The sequence below is a fragment of the Podarcis cretensis genome (genome assembly GCF_951804945.1).
Source record: "Podarcis cretensis genome assembly, chromosome: 12".
In the NCBI taxonomy this organism is placed as follows: Eukaryota; Metazoa; Chordata; class Lepidosauria; order Squamata; family Lacertidae; genus Podarcis; species Podarcis cretensis.
The window spans coordinates 19596073-19621219 of NC_137181.1; the positions used below are offsets into that span (position 1 = coordinate 19596073).

General features: G+C 39.5%; 1 protein-coding gene across 6 annotated transcripts in view; it reads right to left on the bottom strand.

Annotated features, from left to right (window-relative positions):
• The window catches only part of CCDC7 (coiled-coil domain containing 7), a 142371-nt gene that overhangs the window by 84341 nt on the left and 32883 nt on the right, over window positions 1-25147 (bottom strand). For all 6 annotated transcript variants that reach the window (XM_079996286.1, XM_079996283.1, XM_079996282.1 and 3 more), the window contains exons 17-26: window positions 24423-24749; window positions 21906-21973; window positions 12025-12355; window positions 10794-10851; window positions 9882-10007; window positions 7935-8006; window positions 6240-6347; window positions 5356-5469; window positions 2619-2738; window positions 474-596 (exon numbers count right to left, since the gene is read on the bottom strand). In XM_079996286.1, the coding sequence (XP_079852412.1) occupies window positions 474-596; window positions 2619-2738; window positions 5356-5469; window positions 6240-6347; window positions 7935-8006; window positions 9882-10007; window positions 10794-10851; window positions 12025-12355; window positions 21906-21973; window positions 24423-24749 (1447 nt within the window). The remainder of the gene's footprint in view (window positions 1-473; window positions 597-2618; window positions 2739-5355; window positions 5470-6239; window positions 6348-7934; window positions 8007-9881; window positions 10008-10793; window positions 10852-12024; window positions 12356-21905; window positions 21974-24422; window positions 24750-25147) is intronic.

A 25147-nucleotide genomic window follows, 5' to 3' on the forward strand; every position in this document is an offset into this window, starting at 1 on the left:
ATAAACACTCTGTTACATTAGGGGATGTTGAATTTTTAAACTTTCAAGTTTCAAAAATGTGCTAATAAGCTGTAATGTGACTTGGGAATTCAAAATATATTTTGGTTAAATTAATATAATTTAGCTTTGCTTAGTAAGTAAAATATGTGTAAAACTGCACAGAGATCATTAAAGATGATTGCCAAGTACTTGCAGTTATTATTACATTATATTATTATTTCAGAAGGTAGAATTAAAAATCTTTGGTTTTCCTAAAGTAGTTTATGTGTGTCTTCATCAAATGAAGACTTACCAAGCTAAAAGCTATCCAGTCACAAAAACAGCAGATTCAAATTCCTCACACCCCAAAACATATTTTTAAGATCCCTCACTGAAAAAAATTGAAAAAAATAAGTTTTACCCCTATAACAACAGGCCCTGTGTCACATGCCTATGTGATCTTTCTGTACCTATCCCAATTATTCTGCATTTACCAGGCTTAGCTTTTTCTTCCAAGACAGCTGCAAGAGCTTTTGTAGTTTGCAGGTCCTGCATATTCTGCTCTAAATCTGCAGTCAACAGTTCTCTTTGTTGTAGTAACTCCTTCACTTTGTTCTCTGTAGAAAAAGAGACATTTTTGTGCTTGCAACACCTTTTAATGTTGTTACACATCTGGGGTAACAGAGTTTGAATGTGCAAGGGAACCTATAACTGCTAGAGTTAGTGAATGTTAGAAATTAATAAATGGTAGAATTTAGATAATATTTGGAGTACTGAAGGGAAGATGTCAGCACCTCAACTGAGACAGAAGTTGTTAAGAATGACAAAAGGTTCTGGAAGAAAGTCATCAATGGAAACCATCAACCAGGCTCTGCCAGTGAGGGAAGGAGGGTGAAACAAGAGTGATATCACATAGGGGGGGAAAGTTGTCCTTTAAAAAACAGAGGTCTGGAGGGGGAGCAACAGACAGGTGGGGAGGAGTTGCTAGGAGCAGGGGTTATTGGAAAGAAGAAAGGAAGTGGGCAGAACTTCAGGCAGAGGCCATGTGGGGCAGAACCATCTTGGCAGGCTAGGGCAGAAGGACAGAGATGGCATGCAAGCTACCTTGGACTCCAACGCTGCATTGCCATGGGGAACAAGCTCCTCTTGAGATGTAATCCTCTGAACTCTCTCCAAAGTAGACCCAGGTGGGTGTAAATATGTGTACAATAACCCACAGAGCCTAGGGCTTGCCGATCGGAAGGTCGGCAGTTTGAATCCCCGCGACGGGGTGAGCTTCCGTTGTTCAGTCCCAGCTCCTGCCCACCTAGCAGTTCAAAAGCACGTCAAGTGCAAGTAGATACAGTAAATAGGTATCGCTCTGGCGGGAAGGTAAATGGCGTTTCTGTGCACTGCTCTAGTTCACCAGAAGCAGCTTAGTCATGCTGGCCGCATGACCCAGAAGCTGTCTGCAGACAAACGCCGGCTCCCTCGGCCTATAGAGTGAAATTAGCGCGCAACCCCAGAGTCATCCGCGACTGGACCTAATGGTCAGAGGTACCTTTACATTAACCTTTAAACCATATTTCTTAAATACACTAGTCTCTGCTATACCTTGATTTCCCAACTGACGCGCTACCCTGGATGAGTGCCTAGTACCCCTGGAATCTCATGCAGCTATTTGGCAGAGATTGGAGTGGCATGTAACAATGTATTACACAAAAAGGTAACTTGAATTATATACAAGGAAACCTTTCTATAAACAATCATGTTCTACGGTGAAGAAACTTGGGGGGGGGGTTAGTTCTGAGGCCTAAACTGCCACTTTTAATTGGTCTTTGGATCTCTTGCTAAATGATGCTTATACAGTGTTATCTCTGGTTAAGAACTTAATATGTTCTGGAGGTCCATTCTTAACCTGAAACTGTTCTTAACCTGAGGTACCACTTTAATGGGGCCTCCCGCTGCTGCCGCGCTGCCGCCATGCGATTTCTGTTCTCATCCTGAAGCAAAGTTCTTAACCCGAGGTACTATTTCTGGGTTAGCGGAGTCTGTAACCTGAAGCATCTATAACCTTAAGTGTCTGTAACCCAAGGTACCACTGTATATGTAATCATTTGGTCACACATACAAATGGATGTGTTTATGATTTCTCTCATTGACTAATTGATATAACTCTCTTTAAATTCACCCGGTTTCTAAAACACACATGAATTTCCTTCCCCCATCATCACTTTCCTCGCCATAATTATTTGCTTAGGAAAGCACTTACAAACTGCTAAAATGAGTTCTAATTATTAGCTGGTCTCTGCCCAGCAACAAGGATGGACCACCCACCAGTTTTTGGATCCGCTAAATACCTTTTCCCTCTGCCAACTGACCCTCCTCCTTTTTACTTTCCTTCCTAATGTCTTGTCTTTGATTATACAGTATCCTTAAGGGCAGAGCCCTTTAATCCCTAATGACAATAACAGCAACAACAAGTCACCCACCATGAGTAATTGTCATTCTAGTGGTTCCCACAGACACACATTACACCAGGCCCTTAGAAACCTAGTCCAGGTTGACAAAGTTCAGAATGGGACAAGGCAAAAGAAGACTGGGGCAAAAATTATAGGGTGTTACATGTAAAGAAAACATAATTACCTGACAGTACTTACCACTCATTTCTGATGGCTGGGTAGCTGCGAGAGCTTGAGCTTCTTCCAAATCTCTCATATTTGATTCCAAGCTTGCACGCAAATGGCTTCCTTTTTCTGTCAGCATGTTAATTTCATTGTCTAAAAGCAACACATGACCATGAAATTCCCTGATATTAGAACATTGGCCCATCCAGTATTGCCAACTGCGACTAGTAGTGACTCTTCAGGATCTCAAATAGGGGTATTTCCCTGCCCTATCAGTAGCAATCAGTGGGTCATGGCAGCTTTGTGCACCTAGCTTCAAAACAGCAAATGTTGCTGCTGCTTACCAAAAGGGAGGGGGAGGACTGAGGCACAGGGAACTTAATGAAGTATGGGCACACAGGGGCAGCAGGAGCAACTAAGGCTCTTGCGCCTTGCCCCTTGCCCTCTTGGTAAGCAGCAGTGACACTAGCCATTTTGAAGTCTGGTGTGCAGTGTCGCCCTGCCTTCACCATCCCAGAAACCGCTACTACAAAGTATACCACTATGTTTTGAGTCATGTAATGCCATTATTCACTGAATTTCATCTATACTGAAATGTATCAAATTACTATACACATTATAGTATATACAGAGCCAGCGTGGTGTAGTGGTTAAGAGCGGTGGACTCGTAATCTGGTGAACCGGGTTCGCTTCCCTGCTCCTCCACATGCAGCTGCTGGGTGACCTTGGGCTAGTCACACTTCTCTGAAGTCTCTCAACCTCACTCACCTCACAATCTATATATATTTGTCCAGTAGCACCTTAGAGACCAACTACCGGTAAGTTTGTTCTTGGTATAAGCTTTCGTGTGCATGCACACTTCTTCATATACACTGAAACAGAAGTCACCAAAGAAGTCACAGTGTTTGTCGTGGGGGAGGAAGGGAAAGGAGATGGTTAGCCGCTTTGAGACTCCTTAAAGGGAGTGAAAGGCGGGATATCAAGTCCAAACTCCTCCTCTTCTTCTTCTCCTCCTCCTCCTCCTCCTCCTCCTCCTCCTCCGCATTTGCAGCATGTTAATCTTATCTAATTTCATCTTCACCAGTAGATAGCAACTGGGTCCAATTTTGTTACAGTTGCCTAATATAAAAAATCAAGGACCCTCTCCGGATGTTGAGGGAGGATTTACCCTCTCCCATAAAGGTTGTCCACTTCAAACTCCAGGGAGGGTCTCTTGCCAGGCAGAGGCACAGCAGGGCTTTGCTGAGGCTAGTCAGGTGCTGCCCTCAAAATAAAGCCCTGGTTAAAGGTAAAGGTAAAGGGACCCCTGACCATTAGGTCCAGTCGCGGACGACTCTGGGGTTGTGGTGCTCCTCTCACTTTACTGGCCGAGGGAGCCGGCGTACAGCTTCCAGGACATGTGGCCAGCATGACAAAGCTGCTTCTGGCAAACCAGAGCAGTGCACGGAAATGCTGTTTACCTTCCCGCCAGAGCAGTACCTATTTATCTACTTGCACTTTGAAGTGCTTTTGAACTGCTAGATTGGCGTGCTCGCTTCGGCAGCACATATACTAAAATTGAACTGCTAGGTTGGCAGGAGCAGGGACTGAACAATGGGAGCTCACCCTGTCGCGGGGATTTGAACCACCAACCTTCTGATCGGCAAGCCCTAGGCTCAGTGGTTTAAGACCACAGCGCCACCCGCGCCCGTAAAGCCCTGGTTACCACCCACTATGTCTATTTTTTATAACTTAAGTAACACGTGTGTATGTGTGTGTGTGTGTGTACTGCATTATGCAAGGAAGGAAATTTAACGCTTTCCCACTAGAACAGTAAAAAGAAGATTCAACAATCAGATTAGTATAAAACAAAAATGGTAGCAGTTACCAGGAACGGCTGAATGCAAAAATTAAAAAATTAAAAAATAGTAACAATAGTATTAATTATCACTAACTGGAACTAGAACTGGCTGAAAATTAAGTCAACTGACATTGTCATATCTCAAGTTCTATGGGATCAAATTGGTTCCCCCCTTTTTTAAGCTTTTCAAGCATTTGATAGTCATTTATATCTTTTTTTTAAAAAAAATTGACAAAGTAATTAGAATAAATAAATAAATAAGAATAAAAATGTCCACCCCACTCCTGAGACCCTTCCATTGTAACTATCCAACCTTTATATTTCGCCCATATCTCAATGATGTTTCTCAATAAGAGATTTTCAATATTCTGCCACCATTGCCTGTTTGGTTTGATAAAAAATATATTCACCAACTTCTCCCTCATTTCCTGCGTATTACTCTCTAACCATTCTAATGCTCCTTGTTCTGTTATCCCATCTATGATATATCTTAACTTGTTTGCTATAAAATATAACTTTATGTTGAAGACACCCAGTCCACCCAGTGCACCCCAAAATAAGGAATTTGCCAGCCAAAATACTCAACATTGTTTGCATTCCTTAAAAAAGATTGGTCTGGCTGCAAATTTAAGCCATCTTGTAGAGAACACTCTTTGGGAGGTGTGGTGTATGATCCTAGGTGGCATAAAGCTTTTTGTGAGCACACACCCTAGCTTTTTATTTATTTATATATTTAGGATCAATTGTTAGTTTAAGTTCACATGCTTAACAGTGTCTTGCACCAAAACTGTTTCCAACATGCAGTTTTATGTCTTCAACAGGCTTTTCCAACTGGATTAAAAGTTATTAAATAATATCAATAGTAATAATTTTCATTTAGGAGATTTTTGAATATGTTTTATAATTAAGGTAATAGGTTTTGATACTCACCAATGTCTTGTTGCCCTGGTCTAACAGCTTCTGCTGGTTGAAGAACCTTAAGATTAGTGTCCAGATTTGCAAGTAAGGCTCTTCTTTTCTCTGTCATCTCATTCATTTCTTCCTCTGTGGAAGAAATAAAGTTTTACAGCTTATTTAACCACAGTAATGAGAATATTAATGCATGTTGCTGAGTGGTGAGCGACTCTAGAAGTGCCAGCAATATCCAGGGTTCCAATTCTTTGGAATGAAGCTATTGGAAACTGTGGTATCTAGGATATATGGTTTTATTTCCATGTATATACAATCTGAGAATAAGATTGGACTAATAGCATTAACGCTATAACAGATATTGCTTTCCCATTAGGCTTCTGAAGGGGGGACCCACAAAGGCATAGATTTGGTTCCAGCATACAAGTCAATCCGCTGTGCATTTCAAGCTCCCACCTTCAGATGAGACTAAAATAAAGACTAGTTCTTGGCCTATTAGTCTCCTACCCCTAGCATGACAACCAGCCAGATGGGGAGGAACCTTACCCTCTCCTGAAAGCACCACCAGTCATTTGTCTCTATAGCAATACATGTGTTCTTGACCAACTCTTTAGACATGTAAAAAAAAGGTGTTTATAGGCCCAGCTAGGGCCCCTAATTTACAAAGAAACTGGGCAGCTCAGCAGTTCCTTCTACTGTAGATTACAATCTTATAGTTACAAGACCAAAGGCATGATTGGGACCCACAAGCATCATCCAACCCTCCAATCCTATCAAAATACTAAGCATTTTATGCATGCAAATTCTGGAGTCACCATTCTATCATTATATTCTTTGACACTACTGAGCCATTAGTCTGCCCTAAGCTAAACATTTATTTGCTGTATGTAGCTTGTAGAATCTACCTGATAAGCCATCTTCAGGAACATGTGCTTGCTGTAGAAGCTGGAGAGTTGATACTACATTTGACAGTAGCTGCCTTGTCTGTTCTGTTTGCTCTTCTTCTGGTTTACCTACATGTGGTAAAAGGTTTTGTGTAATATAGAAAAAATGTTCTCCCCACACTTCCAATTATTGCATTTTAGTGGACTTACCAAACCTGCCCAAACAATACGCAGAATGCAATTTATATATTCTGGTTTATCACATCCTTGGAGGAGGGGGAAATGGAACCACTGTAATTTTCAAAAATGGGGGATTTAGCAAACATGGCTGACGTGTGGTATGTAGCCTAGGATGTCAGGTTGGCAAGACTTGTATATTAGTATTGTTTGTATTTGTTAGCACCCAAAGTACTGCATGTGGCCTCCTGTGTGCATTATCAGGTCTTTTCCAGTTCCCCACCTTTCCCTTTGCAGCTTATTCTCCCTGCTGAAAAATAGCTTCTGAAGGTAAAATTACCCCCTGGAGTAGCATTCATTTTACACACAGTTATTTAAAAGAAAATGGAAAGAGAAAGAGAAAGCTGTTTATATATCAATGTATTCTTTGAAAGCCTTCCACACACAATTATAAGTATGGCCAGTTGCAAGTCTGGCCACAAGTGGGGGAACCAAGGAGTGCCTACTGTAGGTAGCCCACCCTCACGAAAGTACCATTTTCTCACATGATGACTGCAGGATCCAGGTCAGTTCATATGCAAAGAGACAGTCCTTGAGGTATTGTGCTCCTGAGCCATTTAAGGCTTTATAGGTCAAAACCTATACTTCAAAGACTGCCTCTCCCCAATGAATCGACCCAGACTCTGCAATCATCATCTGAGGCCCTTCTATGTGTGCCTCCTCCACAAGAGGTCCTGAGCACAGCAACTCGAGAACAAGCCTTTTCTGGAGTGACTCTGCTTGTGAAATGCTCTCCCCAGAGAGGTTCACCTGGTGCATTTGTTATATAACTTTAGGTGCCAGGTGAAAAGTTTTCTCCATCAACTGGCCTTTGACTAATTAATCTATGGTCTTTTAAACAGAGGGCGGGGGTTATTGTTTCTGTTTGCCATTATGGTATATATTTTTTGTGGTTTTTTTTTCTATTATAACCTGCCCTATGATCTTTGGATGAAGAGCAGTATAGAAATTAATTTGTTGTTGTTGTTAAATTCAACGAATTTATAAATTCAATAAATAATAAGTAATAAAATAATAATTGTTGTTATTAACTGTTTTTTTAAAAAACATTGTTTAAAAGTGGATTTGTTGCACTGCTGTGACAGAGAGCTTTAATCTGCTTAACTGTGCAAACCTAAACATCCAGTATACAATTACACCCCTCCCACAAAATAATGACAATCTTAAGGTGATTAAAATAAGTGTGAATCCAGCACAGTGATAAAATAAAATAAAAATAAAAATACAACCAGGCCTTTGGCTGATTAACATCTGATACCCTTTTAAATGTGTTGTAGGAGAGGGTATTATTGATTAGTTTTTATTCTTATGTGTTTTGTGTTCTTTATATTGTATTTTTATGCTGTGAACTGCCCTGAGATCTATAGATGAAGGGCAGTATACACATTTAATAAATAATATCAATAAATGAAATTATTATTTTTTAAAAAAAACTGTCAATCAGTCATTAGCTCCTTACATTACTGGGTTTCCACTTACCAAGTTGTTGGAGTCCTTCCGCAGGTATCAGCTGATTTAGTAACTGAAGTTTTTGTTCATCTGATAATAATTCTATTTTGTTGGCAAAAGCAAGTTACAGAATAATTAGGAAATGTGACAGAATGAAGTACTACTTCTTTTGTGATTGGCTAATTATATAATTGTAAAACAAGTCTTAGAAAACAGGCATTCTTAACCCTTCCTGTACCAGTTGCTATAGTGACATCCATATCTGTTGCAAATAAGACAGAGACAGTTACAGAAGGCTATACTATCTACAGTTTGTAGGGAGAAATATATAAAAGCTTGCTTTATTTACATTATATTTGCACATTACTGAATCTTGCAACTTAATTTTTTCTAATGAAATCTCTCTTTACAATAATCATATTGCTTGTGCAATACCCACATATACATATATCCAACTTTTGCAGACAGAACTCATATAAAGAGATCAGACGGATGCATCTCATTTTTGTATCTCCTTAAATTATGATGAAATGGCACTTTAACTAAACATACCGTATGCCTTAGGTTAGCAAACTAACTAGCATGCTGCATTATCACTGTGCTAATCATTCTGTAGCTAGCCATAATCTCAGTTGGGTGAATAGCATGCCCTCCATTCACTGTAAAACAGCCACCTTCACAGTAAGTAAATTCTTCTACAGTGGAGGAGGACTTGTTGGTCTGACCTGGCAACCTGGATCTACCTCCCACTGTGGTAACCATATATTACAGAGTATTATAGTAATGGGCATCATAGACCTGGATCCATTGTAGTGGATTCATTGTAATGCATCCAGAAATGCATCAGATACTGCATCATTGTCACTAGTCCTAGCTCTTTGATGAACACCTGTTTGATTCCATGGTGCCTAGCATTGTGAAGACTACTACTCTTCAGGGTGGTTATTCAGGGAAGTTGGCTCTACAGAGATGAGAGGGATGTTACCATTGCTATGAGTGGGTTGGGGCCATTTGGCACTGGGCACTGGAAGGGATATCCTCCATTTTTGTGTGCCCTAGATGTAACATCTTCTGAGAAATCCAGCAACAGTCCTGGCTGGGGCTGTCACCTTCCCATAGCATGGGGAACAAGCTCTTCCTGACCCCTGCTGCTTTCTAATGCTGAACAAAAGGAAAGACAGGATACACAAGAAAATGTACAGATATTAAGAAAGTGGAGGGGAACTGCAAAAAAAAAAAAAAACAACAACACAGAAGACAGAAACTGAATCCCTGATGTCTGGAGCTAGGCAAAACCAGAACTAGAAGGGGGGCCTTCCACACCACTAAACTGTGAACTTTGGCCTTGCCTACTAGAGTGGATGGGAATAATAACCCAGCTATGGATGTTGGCCTTTACTGTAGGAATACACAACTAATATTTTTTTTAAAAAATACACCAAATGTTATCAAAATGGTCAGCTATATCAAGGCCACATTCTAATCCTAAGGCACCCAATGTGGTGCATCCTCCTTTCAATCCACCAAAGACCCCTGTATTATTTTTTAAAAAACTGAAGCTATATTATTTTGTTTATTGTTTGGTTAGGAGGTGGGGGGGTTCGGTTTTGTTTTGGGTTTTTTTTGCAAGGCGTTGCCTTTTATTTTGTCGGTGTTTTGTTTGCTTGGAGAACACCTGAGCATTGCCAATTTTCCTTCTGTGAAATTTGTATGTTGAGATGCCTACAACAGTTTCTTACATTTCCAAATGCACTCCTGGGCCCTCCAGAACTTGGAACCACAGGTCTAATTTCAGGGTTCCGTGTGCAGATGAAAGAATGTAATGTACCTGATGCCTTCTGACTCCCGCTTAATCCTTTAGATATAGCCTAATAAAGTTGCAGACCTCCAGCGATGTCTATAAGCCTGAATCTACAGCCTGAATCTGTACAAGCACATACTGTACCCTTAAATTCTCAGGAATCTGAATGTACTTACCCATGCCTTTGCTAGGCTCTAGCAAAAGTTTGGCTAAAGTTTCTGCTTCAGGAACTCCTTCCAGCTCTGCCAAATTGTTTGCAAGCTGATCCATTTTTTTATTAATCAAATTCTTAGTTCCACCCTCTATAAAGTAAAACAAAGGGGTTTTGTTGTTGTGTATGTAAGGGCAAGGAGAAATATTGGCAATATTATGTCTCTACAGGTTAGGAACAGTTACAGTTTCTAATAAAACAGTGTTATCCATGCATTCAGAAACATAAGGGATTGTATTCAACATAGCTTGCCTGGCAGTATTATCTCCCCTCTCCTCACACACTGTTCTGGGGGTTCTCCTAACCTCCAGAGCAGATTTGAAGATGGTGCAAATGAAGGAGGGGAGAAGTTCCATTGTCCTGCAGAATCTCATTTAAAAGGGGTTTTTTTAATAAAAAAAAGCATTATTTTATCCCACTCTTCAGCTAAAAAGATTCCCTGAGTGTTTTACATAGGAGCTGCAGTATAAGTAGTCTGTAAATGTACACATGATCTAAAAGACATGACTGCAGAGGAAGGAAGAGGACAGGAAAATAAATTCAGGCACCACTTGTATAAAGTTACAAAATTCTAAATGGAATAACAAATGAAACACTAAGATCCTGTTTACACTGGAACTAGCACAGTAGAATTTATCTCTGAGTAAACATGCCTAGGTTTGAGCTGTAGCACAGCTATGTACCATCCTGGGATATATACTATGATGGGTGGTATAAAATGTCCTATATAAATTAAACTTTATAAAAACTAATTTAGGAATGTCTGTACCAAAATATTTTTTTCTACACAAATTCTCCTGTTCTCCAAAAATTCCCGATATAATGTTATTGCATGCCTTAACCATTATTATTTTTAATTACAGAAGAGAAGAATTACCTTCAAGTCCTGAAGAATCCATGTACGTTTGTGGGATTTCTTTTTGTAAAGTGGAAGCCTATGGAAAACAATGGGGGGAAATAGAAAGGAGAAAACATCCCATTTTACTACTTTCTTGGAATGCCTCTGAGATATGTTAATTTTATGAGAAGAAGGGATTGTTGTTACATCTATTTCAGAGAGCACTCTCAGGTTGGGTAGGGTTGCCATGCGTCCAGAAAAACCTGTACTCTTTCTGGAGGCCAACATGCCCATCCGGGCAGATTTTTACATTTAAAAGAAAATGTTCAAGTTTTTTGGGGGGGAGGTTAGCTCTGGCTTGGGTGGCTTGGGTGCAGGCTGCTCTGCACGTCATGGCCACTGCCAGCCTGAGCTGGGAAAGGTGTGTGGGCGCCCCCACATGCCTCTTTCCCCAGCTTGGGCTGGCAGTGGCTCGGGCTGTCCTCTGTTTTGCTCTTCAATGTATGGCAAACCTAAGTTTGGGTGTAACCAGTAGATGAGTGTTAGGGTGAGTTTTAGAGATTGGGCCCCCTCCAGTGACTTCTATGGAAGAATTTGACGTCCCCTTTTTGCCAATGTCATTTCAACAGGTTACCAGGTCACATGAGCAAGTTGAGAGGAATTTGCAATAGCTGTAAGTCTTTGTTTGCATGTCCCACAACTTTTGGGGGACTTACACCAACATAACTTACATCAACTGAGTCCTGGCTGAGCTGCAGTGAGGAACCTAACTCCAGCATAGTCCCAGCAGACCCAGATCCAAACTCTCTAATCCTGGAGAATCTTGGGTTTGGACTGGACTGTTAGTGTCTCATTGCTAATTTACTCAACACTCACCGATTTATGTGCACTTTTCATTATGTGTTTTAATGTCTGGTGATATGAACGTTTTTCTATAATTTCTAATCAGTCATCGGTATTTCACAGATTTAAGATCTTACCGTTGTTTCAATTATCAAATAATAAACATGAATGTATTAACATTCCATTAGTACACAGGCATTCTGAAATGATAACATGTAATATTCTCAGAACTATAATTAAATGTATTGTTTATATTCTAATATTTTATGTACATAATAACAGTATCTGCTGCTCATATATAGCTATTTTTACCAATATATGAATATAGCCAACTATATTAAATTATTTCAGTAAATAATAATACTACACCACGTCCTCTTTGACATCAAGTATTCTTCTCATTTGCTGTAGTAGCAGCTGTTTGTACCTGTTCTGGACTGATAGCTGCTGCTATCCTTTTAGTATCTCTCATAATTGTCTTAGGTTGAGCTGCATCTTCCATTTTGATTTCTGAAAGAAGCGATGAAGCTTCCTGCTCACTGGTGGGCAAACTTCTTGTCTCTTCTGGGACATTAAGTTCAGGAGAGGTGGTTTTTCTTTTTTTTAAGTCAGGTGGAAGCACTTCCTCAGGAGACTTATCTAAGGTTCCTGACACAGTTTCTTCTACAACTTTTGTTAAAGCAGGCAACTGCTTTTCTTCAATTGGAGGCGATGGTGAGGATTCTGAAACAGGACTGCCATATGTTTTTTTCTCCACACTTTAAGATTTAAAACATAGGGATTGTCAGCTAAGAAAGCTTAAAAACAGCTGTTACTTATTCCCCTCTGCCGCCACCCAAATAAAGTTAAATGGAACCAGTAAACTTGTATGTCTTTATTCATCAACTACAGGCCTGGTCCACATATCATGCTAAAACAAACCTTGCCTTTGAGTGAATGTGCAGTGTCCCGGAAAAGAGTTTGCTGCCATTCTTCTCCTCCACAGTCCTTTTTTGCTGACATGCCAAGCTAAGCCAAGATTTTGCTTAACCAGTCATCCAAACAAAGGCTCATGGTTCAGCTCTGTCCAGACCAACCATTAGTTGTAACCAACAACAAACCTTGGTTACATCTGGTGGTTAGTCTGGAGAGAAAGAGCTTAACTACAAGTTCAGGTATGAATGACAGGCCAAGCCAAACCTTACTTCAGCTCAATGCAGTGTGGTAGCAAAAAAGACCAGGGTGTAGCAAAGTGGCTGCCAATTCCTTTCTTGCAGCCTACACATTTTCACATTCATGCTAAGCCAAGACTTGGCTTATTGCGATGTGAGAACAAGGGCACAGAGTTGTATATTGTGAAAGAATAAGCTGAAGAGCTAACAATGTTCTTAATTTTAACAGATGTATAATAAATAAATGTGCAGGCACCTCCCCACTCACAAAATATATATAATTGGTGGCCATTTCTTTCATTTAATGAAAGTGATTCAGTTCACAACAACAGTATTTATTCCAGTGATGTTTGTCTCTCCACTCAGCTCTCTCAGCTATGTCACAGAGAATGTTACGGTGAAACTGTGGTGCAATACAAATTGGATACTTGAACTCAGGTAAATGTGATCTTTGAGCAAAATTGTTTATTATCTTTTTAACTGGCGTGGTTATTTAAAAATGAGGCTTACAATGCGGTAACAATCCCACACAGAGATGTCTGTGAGTTGGAGATTATATCCTAAAATGAATACGGTATCATTCTATTTGTGATACCATAGGAAAACACAGAGTCAGTTCTAGGACCATAAATGTGGCATGCTCTGGACTAAACTAAAAGACTGGATCTAGTAAGCAAGGCAAAAGGTCCACACATTGATACAAAATAGCTTGATTTCTTTGAGAGTATATGCAAGGTAGACACAGGGTATAAAATGTAAGTAATAAAGCCAAATAAAGCAGTGGAATCCCTTGCAAAGTTCCTTAACAGATATTTAGGCAAAAATTCAAATGGCTGGAGTTCTGAAAAATAATTGAAAAAGTAGAAAATCCCTCAAAAGCAGTTCATTATTTAAGTACTAATAGAGAAGGAAGATGCGTCACTTGGGTCATGTCTGGAACCAAATCAGCTTTAAAAGTACATTAGATGGGAACATTTCTCCCTCCCAATTAGACAGCACATTTTTTAAAAATGTAGCAAGAGCAAAATACTTCCCCACTCTAAATGCCAAAGCTGGATTCTGGCAATTACCACTGGACAATAGGAACTCATGTTTATATGCATCTAATACACATTTTGGGTACTACCGTTTCTCCAGTTTGCCATTTCATATCAACTCTACCTCTCACTGACTGAGTTTATTTAGATGCCACCTTGTCACAGTGAGCTATGCCCAAAGCAGTTTACTACAAATATTCAAAAGTCAGAATACAGAGCATTAGGGTTCCAGGTACTGGTCTTGCTACACTTCAAGCAGCCTTAGGAACTTGGATTAAATAGGATCCTCTGTGGGTTTGCTACTGTGTGAGAAAGAAATTCTGGAGAGGAGGAGGGAGGGGCAGGAAGCTGAGGAAGAGAAACAGTTGGACTAGATGAGTCTTGAGGTCCCTTCCAACTCTACAATTCTATGATTCTATGACTCCTTCAGAACTTTTAATGAGTTTAAATAGCTAAAGATGAGCCATTTTACAGACTATACATGATCTACATATAGGAAAGTAAGGAGTATGTGAGCATTTTTCATGCCTGAGGCATTTCCCTGACAAGCTCTGCATTAGGATTGTAATGGAAGGGCACTTTCTACTTTAGACTCACAAAAAGCATTTCTTCACTGTACATGGAACCTAAAATGACTACAAAATTATCAGTTAGGGATAGGTAGCCGTGTTGGTCTGCCATAGTCAAAACAAAATAAAAAAAATTCCTTCCAGTAGCACCTTAAAGACCAGCTAAGTTAGTTCTTGGTATGAGCTTTCGTGTGCCTGCACACGAAATGAGTAATCAAATAAAATGATTACAGTAATTTCTAAAATGAGTAATCAAATAAAAATAAAATTGAAAGGAATCTTGCTAAAAGCGTAAAGGTAAAGGGACCCCTGACCATTAGGTCCAGTTGTGGACGACTCTGGGGTTGTGGCGCTCATCTCGCTTTACTGGCCGAGGGAGCCGACGTACAGTTTCCGGATCATGTGGCCAGCATGACTAAGCCGCTTCTGGAGAACCAGAGCAGCGCATGGAAATGCCATTTACCTTCCCACCGGAGCGGTACCTATTTATCTACTTGCACTTTGACGTGCTTTCGAACTGCTAGGTTGGCAGGAACTGGGACCAAGCAATGGGAGCTCACCCTGTCGCAAGGATTCGAACCGCCGACCTTCTGATCAGCAAGCCCTAGGCTCTATGGTTTAATCCACAACGCCACCCGCGTCCCTGTTAAAGCTTATTTGGGAGTAATTTTACACGTCAAAACTCATTGAAAGGGTTTGCTCAGAACTAAGAAGAGGGGTGGGTGACAAAAAGCCTCAAAGAGAGAAAGAAAAGCATTTTAAAAGGAAACCAGAGAGTCTTGGCTGATCTTATGGAAATGCAGTCTTTTAATGATCCTGTGGCCAAATAAATCCAATTCAAAACCTGAACTCAAATAAACAATTGCTGCACAATTTGCTTTTACTGGAAGGGATGCTCATTTTCCCTTTGGTCATACAGTCATAATACTTCTTAGGATTCCTTTGCATTCAAATAATATATTGTCTACTTTTTTGACCTTTATGAATAAATTTGTTGAAGTGTTTGTTTGTATGTACGCAAACACGCATCCAGGGATGGGGTGCCAAACTGGGTCTTTGACCCGGGTCCAGGGTCAATAACCCCTCTGGTTGTTTCCATGACTTTTCTAGGACACAGTCATTTATGGTATCTAGAAATTCTACCTTTTCGTCATGAATGGAACACATATGTTGCCAGTCTATGTGAGGGTAGTTGAAGTCACCCATAACTACAACATTTACTCTTTACAATGCTTCCTTGATTTGATTCCTCATCTCAATATCTCCCTGAGCATTTGGATGAGGGGAACAATAGCACATTCCTAGCACTGAATTCTTCATGTGCCCAGTTCCACTACACACAAAATTCTGTGCAGGAGTCTGCCCCTTTGGGAATTTTTATCTTGTGGGACTCTTTGACATACAGAGATACACCACCTTCAGTATGTATTTCCCTCTCTCCTATAGAGTTTATATCCAGAAAAATATATGTCCCATTTGTTCTCTCCATTCCACCAGGTTTCTGTTATGTCCACTATATCAATGCCATCCTTTAAGATCAAGTAGTCCAGTTCACCAGTCTTGGATCTGAGGCCTAGACTAAGTACTACTGTAACTTGTGATTGCCAGAGCAGAAGTTGCCCAATACTGTAAAACATCTGAGAGAATTCACCAAAAGTGGATGGATGGGTAGAGGATGGCTGCTGACTCTACAAAATAATAATAATAATACTCACATTGTCTATTATGCCCAAAACTTCATCTCTCATTACTACTATCTGCCTTAATTTCCCCAGGCTCACCTCCCAAAAAAGTTAGTTCAGGCACTGAGATCTGCCTATATCTTCTGTCATGAAGACAGATGACACAAATTCATTCAATTGTTCACAACCTACTTATCCTCCTTTTGCACACCTATGACTCCCTGGTCATCCAAAGGCCCAAGCGCCTACCTAGATGGTTTCCTGCTACCAATATATTTAAAGAACTTATTGTTGGTCTTAATGTTTTGAGCAAAGTGTTCCTCAAATTCATTTTTAGCATCCCTTACTCTCGCTTACAAACTTGTCAAAGTTTGTGTTCCTTTTTGTTGTCTTCATTTGGACAACACTTCCACTTTTGGAAAGAATCCTTCTTGTCTACAATAGCTTCTTTGACTCTGCTCAATATTCATGCTGGCATCTTATTGGCCCTCGTGGTACCTTGAGTGATCTGCAGTGTCATTGCAGTGATTTGATCCTCTTGACTTTTCCTCTCAGCTTCCTTTTTACAAATCTTATCTGGGGGAAGTTTCCTCCTTTGAAATCAGCCTGACCATGTTGGATTTTCTTGACTGTATAGGTATATTTAATTTAATAGCATTATAGTCACTGCTCCCAATTGGCTCAATGACACTTACATCTCGCAGCAGGTCCTGGGCGCCACTCAAGATCAGAACCATGGTTACTTTGGAATTCATTTTCTGTTACCCTTTTGCAGTGCTTTTTTTCTAAAAAATGTTTAGGGGTACTCTCATTTTCCTACTCATATTGAAATACTGCCCCTCAATGAGGCAAAACTTAGATTCATAAAATGTTTAGGGGTATGCGTCCCCCTGTGTCCGCCCAGAAAAAAGCACTACCTTTTGTCATGCTAAATGCTTTACATCTGACTTTTGTTATTCTGTATTGGAGTTACATAAGCCATTTGGGGCACTTAAATTTGAGGAATGTGGCCAATATGTATGAATGAACTAACAGACGAAGACTAAAGGACAAGTGGCTAAGGTGGGCATCAAAACTTTTCTATTGGTGTTTTTCCTTGAAGTTTAATAAGATTGCAGAACATATTGAAGCTCAAACCGTCTTATTTATTCAGCAGCAAGACCCAGCATCCTTGTTTTGGTTTTATTTCACTCCTCGTGGAATTGGGGGAAGGATTCTTCAAAGATTTTCAGGAATTCTTTTAAGACCTAAAGAGCAACCCGGGATTAATTTTAATAAAAAATTCTGTCAGTGCTCTTTAACAGTTACGTATTTATAATTCCTAAAAATTGTGTTAAAACTGACAGTAGATTTGGATAAGCACTGTTTGCAAACCCTCCACCTACCAAAAAGAATCCTATGTGTAATAATACTGATAACTCAGGATAACAGGCATGCACTTGATGAGATGAGCTGTAGTCCTCAACAGTTTATACCATGATAAATTAAAGGGTGGATTTTTACTTCCACAAAACGGCATGGCTACCTCTCTGGAAATTGTAACATTGTATACGTGCCATACATTAATCTTAATATTCATGGTAGCAGCACAGGTTTACCTCATATGCGTAAGGAAAATTAACCCTGCAAATATGATAACTGAATATTTGACTCCGTCCTTTATCTCACTGTTTCGTAGTTCAGATTGACTTCATCCTTTTTTACCTTTGTAAGTAGTAAGCTGAACATCAGGGGCTGGGAACCTTAGGCCCAGGGGCTAAATGCAGCCCTCCAAGCCTTTCTACCTGATCTTCAGGACTTTCCTGAGATCATGCCTCCTTCTAGGCCACACTTCTCAGTGGCCCTACTCCATGCTCTCCTCAACTGCTTTTGACTGGCTGGAATGTGTCCTTGAACTGTGATAGCTGTGATAACTATTTATTTTACATGTTTATAAGTTGCTTTTCCACTAATACTTTCCAAAGCAATAGATAATTGAAAGAACAAAAAAGTTAATACTACTTTTTAAAAAATGGTGGGCACATTAAAACACACATACGTACAGAAACAACAGTCACAAGTAGGAGACTGAAATCCGAAAGAAATCACATAATAAAATCACAATAAAATCAATTGCTGAAAACAAAGCAGCAAGGACTCTACTAAAACTCAGTTAAAGGCTTGATAAATATAATGGAAACAACTTGGTACTGAAACAATGATAATCAAAGTACTTCCCAACATTCTCAGGATGGTATTCCTAAAACAGAATAGCATCACTTTAAAAATTCTCTCTCTCTGGAGAGAGGTCTCTGAATATCTAATCTTAAATGCTGGACAGGTTTATTTATACCCTGGGCCTAAGCTATAAATCTGTTCACTAACTGCAACAGAAATGATCAACACCACTTCTCAGAACAATTGAAACATCTACCAACAGTAACTAAGAACATAGTAAGAGCCTGCATAACCAGGCCAATGGCCCATCTAGTTCAGCATCCTGTTCTCATAATGGCCAACTTGATGCCTCTGGGAAGCATTCTCCTCTCATTTAGTTTCCAGCAACTAGTATTCAGAAGAATGCTGCCCCCAACCACAGAGGTATAACATAGCAATTGTGGCTAGCAGCCAATAACAGTCTTATCTTTCATTGATTTATCTAATTTTCTTTTAAAGCAGTGCAAGTTGGTGGACATCACTACCTCCAGTAGATACAAATTCCACAGTTATGCACTGTGTGAAAGTATTTCCTTTGCCTGTCCTGAATCCTCCAAAATTGAGCTTCCATCTTAACAGCATTGAATTTGAGTTTATTTCCCCTATATCTAACCCTGGGCTCATATGCACAAGAGCTGGTTATGGGTAACATACTGTCAGCATCACAATTAAAATCTTCAGACTACCTGCCTCAGTAATTTCATATAGGTGTTAAACAGCATGGCAGAAAAATAGAACCCCAATGAGTATCATAAGTACGATTATGCCATCTCCCTGAGCTCCCAAGGCATTCATTCCATGGGTGCAAGGGAGGAGAGCTGGTGCCTCCTTACTTCCAAATAAAAGGGTTCACCTGTTATCTATGTTAGTGTATTCTCATATTTGGAACTGCACAAAGTACACAAATCAGAAAAAATCAGGAAAACTGCTTGAGTGTTTTTAAACAATCAAGCAGCGTATAAATTTTATAAAATAAATTTGATAATTAACAGTTACAAGCAGAGTTCAGGGCAAAGACAAAGAATCAGTAGGCTGCTAGCAAAATATATGAAGATATCTTTTGGTTTTTGCCTTATATATATTAGCTGTCATAGAATTTGCCTTTTAAGTAATGACATGAAATAGACACAAAAGCAGTCCAGAAAGGAATACAACACGCTTCGGAGCACACAATTACAATGATGTGCAATAACTGTGTCAGGCTTTCTATATGATGAAGTTAAAGTAAAAGAATAGTAGTTCTCAGGGCAGGTGCACTGCCAGAAAAAAATGCTTCAGAAAAAATGTTAGTAATCTGTACTGGAGGCTGTAATATTGGAATAAATCTTTACTACAGAGAGATTTCATTTATATTGCTCACCAGTATAGCTGTCATAAATATAGCTGAATCAGAGTTAGTGAACCACTAAACTTGGGAGGTGTGAAAGGGGAACATAGGAAGCTGCCTTATACTGAGTCAGGCCATTGATCCATCCACCTCAGTATGGTCTACACTGACTGGAAAGACTGGCTTTTCAGGATTTCAAGCAAGGGACATCCCAAACTCCAGCTGAAGATGGGATTGAACTTGGAACCGTCTGCATGTAAAACATCTGCTCTACCACTCTGGATTCCATATACATGTGTATTTTAGGCCAATAAGAAACTCAAGTGACCAAGTGATCCAGTCTTAGCGAAGGTTCATTCTGAGTACATGCAGAATGGTTTGAGAAGGAAGGATAGGATTCATTACAAAAACCTGTTTAAAATTTATGTGAAAACCGTCAAGGAAGGAGATTCTATAACTTTATAAGCAGATATTTAAAATATTATTATCATTAGCAAATATTTCAAATGACTAAGGTTTTAAATGACAATTTTAGGTTATATTTTAATGATCAAGATTTAATATATATTTTTAACTGCCACTATATCTGGATTGTCTCTGTTATACCCAAATGCAATTCAGTGTATTCCTGTTGTGTTTTATGATTTTCCTGATATTTCATGCTTAACCTACATATATACACATACAACCCTCCAATATAAAGTTTCTTTGATTTCTGTCATATTCTTCAAAACAAGAATGGGATCATAGATGAACAGCAGAAGCAGGGCCAGCCTACTCTTGAGGCGGACTGCAGCAACAGCCTTAGGAGGAAGGAATCCCACCCACCCCTACCCAAAAATCAAGAGAAGCTGCAGCTTCTGACAAGATCTTGTGCAGCTCTCATGAGATCTTGCTGCCATCGCTGCTGCTTCTCACTTATTCCATGGCAGTGGGGTGCCCTGCCTGCTGCCCGCCCCCCACTGCTGCTAGTGGAGAAGGAGAAGCAACCGTGGCTCTTATGTTCCCCCAAGATCTCACAGACTCCTCACAAGATCTCACTGGAACACAGAAGCTGCAACTGCACAACCCCAGTAAGTGAAACTTCAGCTGGGTGACAGCACCTTCCTCTTTCACCTCAGGCAGCAAAATAGGATGGGCTGCCCATGACCAGAAAACCTTGCTGTGAGCTAAAGTCTGTTCTTCTCAATAGAAGTTTTTCTATTAATTGAAAGGTCTTTCAAATCACATTGTGAATGATAGTATAGCTATGTGAGAGTAGCTCCTTTACATACTTGCCAACTAATATATCACTTCATGCTTCTGACAAAGTGGGCTTGAGCCCATAAAAGCTCATTCCATAATACATTTGGTGCTACAAGATTATTCAATTATTCAATGAAAGGTTATTTTTATACATTCCTATATTAAAAATATTTAGTAAAATATGCAAAATATTTAATAGGATCTTAGAACTATAGAGTTGGAAGGGACCTTGAAAGTCATCTGGTTCAATCCCCTGCAATGCAGGAATCCTGCCCACAGCTGTCCCTGGTAGGGCTCAAACCACCAACCTTCTGGTTAACTGCCAGACACACTGAACCACTGTGCCACAGGAAAACCAATATATGTGTGTATTAGGGGGGAATGTGCACACAAATGCATATGCTAGTGAAAATAACCCACAAATTTGTGAATGAGAAATGCACATTAAATTGCTGGTGAATTTTCATGAGGGTCTTTAATTAATTAATTAATAATAATCTGAAGTGGAAATGTTGAACTAACTAAATTTAAGATTGGAAAAGTGAGAAACCAAGAGAAACTGAAACTGACAGATTCATCTATCCCTAATGCCTATATCTTAGCCATCAAGAGTATCTAAAATTTCAGTAGCAGCTAAAAAGTGTAATTGTGCACCGTAACAGCAAAGCAAAACAAAATAGTATGTATGCACCACAATCTCACATCTCTTGATGTATTACATTTTCTTAGCATGAGACAAAAAGCACATTAGAAAGCAGCAAGCTATAAATTTTTAAAAATATGACTGGGGAGGGGAATCACATTTTTATTTTAAAGTGGCTTGTAGTCAAAGTCACTGTTTATAACTGTTTTTGTAATGCTACTCTGGAAAGACAGAAATCAAAGCTTCCCAATCATGCAATCCCACTACTTTTTTGTAACAGCCATATGTTAAGCATACTCATGAATGTGTGTTAACAAATGGCCCTATGTAAAGATTGTTGTATCCTTTTTGTGAACTGCTTTGAGGTTTGTTTGTTTTTACAGCCAAGCAGTATATAAAGTTCCAGCACTGCACTGCATTATCTTACCAATAAGATATAAACTTTCAAGTATGCCTACCCTTTTGTTGTTTGACGTCGTTTTCTTATTTCTGCAGAATCTTTGGATTTCGCACTTTTGGAATCAGCCTATGGAGACAAAATTATGTAAGACTATACAGAACTGTAGAACAAATGGAATGGAAATTATACCCCTATTCAGCATTTAATACATGAGTGAGGAGTGTGTCAAGTAGCCAGACCCCTACACTATGCCCACCAAGTAGCTCCTGGCACCCACATACACAGCATGAACACCTACAGGGAGGAAGCCTTCACACTGTACTCATAGGTGCCAAGAGGTAGATCTACTCACTGTGGCCCTGCTCCCAGAAAACTTACTGCTTTTTATCGTAAGTATCATGCCTGAAATCTCACTTATTTACAACCATGAAGAAACATTCATACAACAGGAAGATTTAGGTTGGTATTGCATCATATATTTAGAAAAGAATTCTGAATTCTGAAAAATAGCATGCTGATCATCTGTTGAGCAAAATGAATGTACTATGTTTCCAGCTCAGTGCTACGGGGAGTACAGTGGAACCTTGGTTCTCTAACGCCTTGGTACTCAAACATTTTGGCTCCCAAGCGCCGAAAACCCAGAAGTAAGTGTTCCAGTTTTCAAGCATTTTTTGGAAGCCATACGTCCGATGAGGCTGTTGGCTATTGTTTCCAGGGTGCCTGCGCCAATCGGAAGCTGTGCCTTAGTTTTGAACATTTCAGTAGTTGAATGGACATCCAGAACGGATTATGTTCGTGAAACAAGCACTGTATATACTTCAATTCTCTCCCTACTCCCATATAGGCTGCAGTCCTATATGGACTTCCTTGGGAGTAAATCCTATTTAATTCAACGGGGGCGGGGGGGAGTCTGAGTAGACATGTGTACTGTAAATAAATAAATCCCAGTTACTATTTCTTCTTTTTTAAAAATGTTGCTTGACTTGCACACGATGGGGGTCTGAGAGCTTTGGCAGGTATAAAATGATCTGTTACTTTTTCTTTTTCTTTCTTGATGTGCACTGTTTGTGTATTTTAACTACAGTTGAGCTTTGGCTGCTGTGAAATGGGGGCTGCACTTTGAGAGAGGGGCCTGATGTTCACATGCCATATCTAATGTTGAGGTTTGCCTACTATGAAATGGCATGGAGTGAGGCGTAACTGATTTGTGCCAGCTGAAAAATTTAGGGCATATTTATTTCAGTGCCTGGAGTGAAGCAGGCTACAAAATTTTGTCGAATCTCAGTTCCTGGGAAAGCTACATCTGTTGATCATTGGTCTCTCTTGCAGCTCATGATACCTCTGAGAAGAAAACATGGTAACTCTATTTGACACCTGCAATTTGCAAATATATTATCTGAGCATCTTTCTCAACTACACACTATCAGCAGGATTGCCAACTTTAAAAAAAAAGGCTCTGCAGTTGGGTTACAAGATGTTTATATATGTCAATTGACTAAATTCCTCCTTGTTAAATCTATATTCCCTTTGTTCTAAACAACCTGAGGCAGATAGGCTGGAAAGCTCAAATATTGGATTTTTGCTAAATTAAGCCTACAGACTTTATACTGGGAGCAGAATATGCTTGTCTGTGTATGAGACAACATGTTTTCCTTGTTTTTGTAATGTTTAAAGCTAAGTTCTGTTAGTAAAGCTTTTTTAACCATTTTCTGGACTGGAGAAACTTATTTCTAAACAAGAGCCAGTTTTACAGTAAGAAATTCTTCTGCTTGTATTTATTGTTTAAAATCTCCACAGAGAAGGCAGGAAGGTCTGTTCTGTGCAAGCACATAGACAGGAGCATTGCTTAGGGACCACATGATATCATACAACTCTCCTCAATCACTGAACTATTTGGAGGAGATGTTGTTAGTTGACCCCCATGGCTCAGACATACTGCTCATAACCACCAGGAGTCATGAATTCTGTACTGTGTCCAATTTTATGAAATTCCCTTCCAATTAAGGTCAGCCAGGCCCCCTTCCCTGCTGAACATCTGGCTATTATTCAAATAGGTTTTGTAACTGAATTTTAATTTTATAGTTTTAACTCATTTTTAGTTTCACTGTATGGGTTCTCTTGAACTTTGTAATTAAACAGCACATAAATTGTTGAAAAAAATAAAAATATAGAGTTCAAATAAAACATTATCTAAATGTAAATACCTAAGGTAAATCCAAAGGAATTGCAGTGATGTTCTTCAAATCCTATGCAGTTATAACTTTGTAGGATACCTACATCTGGCCACTTGGCCATTGTCAAGATATTGGTCTAGAGATGGATCACTGGTCTAAACCAGAATGGTTGATTTTATTTTCAGTGAGTCAGTATCCTATCTCCTCCATTATTATTTCCTCTGCTTAACAAAAGGCTCAAGCTGCATGCTGCATACATATATTGCCAATGTTATGCCTAGCCATTCATATTCAAAATATATAGCCATAATGTTATCAGAGGAAGGAGTATAAACTTGTAACTAATGCTTCATTCAAAATTTATCTATATTTTAGTAACCAAAATAGGAAGCATTACTTACTCCCTCTGATTTCCCTGCTTTTGTTTTCCGTGATTCTTCCATCCTTTTTTCAGGTTCTTTTTCCTGACCTTCGCTCAGTGCTTTATCCATGTCTATAAATGACCCCTTTCTCTTCTGTTTCACATCTTTTGCTGGAAATGTTTCTCCTGCTTTTCCTGTTTCAGGTGCACTGACAGCCAATTTTTGTACATCTGTTCCTTTAGGTTTTGTTCCTTTTTTGCCTTTCTTCTGCACATCTTTTTCATCTTCAATTTCTGCATAAGGGAACTGCCAATCTGGAATAGTTGGAGGTACTTCAGCAAGATGAACCTTAGCCATCTCAGCTTCCTATTTTTAAAAAATAAATACAACATTTACATTTATTTAATGTGAAATGTACAGTTTGTGAGGAGGGGGTCCTAGAGTCAACAATATCTGGAGAAACCCAGACAAGAATAAAAGAAAAATGAAACAATAATACAGTAATTTAAACAGTTTCAGCTCAGAAGCAACAATATTATCTGTATTATATTCTACTTGCCTAGAGATAAAGTTTCTAACACCAATTGGACAAATTGGCATAATAGCATAGAATGCCGACAAACATTCCAGCTGCTCAGGGAATCAAACTGCCAGCATAGTTTACAGTTGAGTTTCTGTGGGGCTGTAACAAAGCTCACACGAATATTAAGAATAGCAGCAGCTGGGGAAGACAGCAGACTGAAGGTTGGGAAGAAGCTCATAGA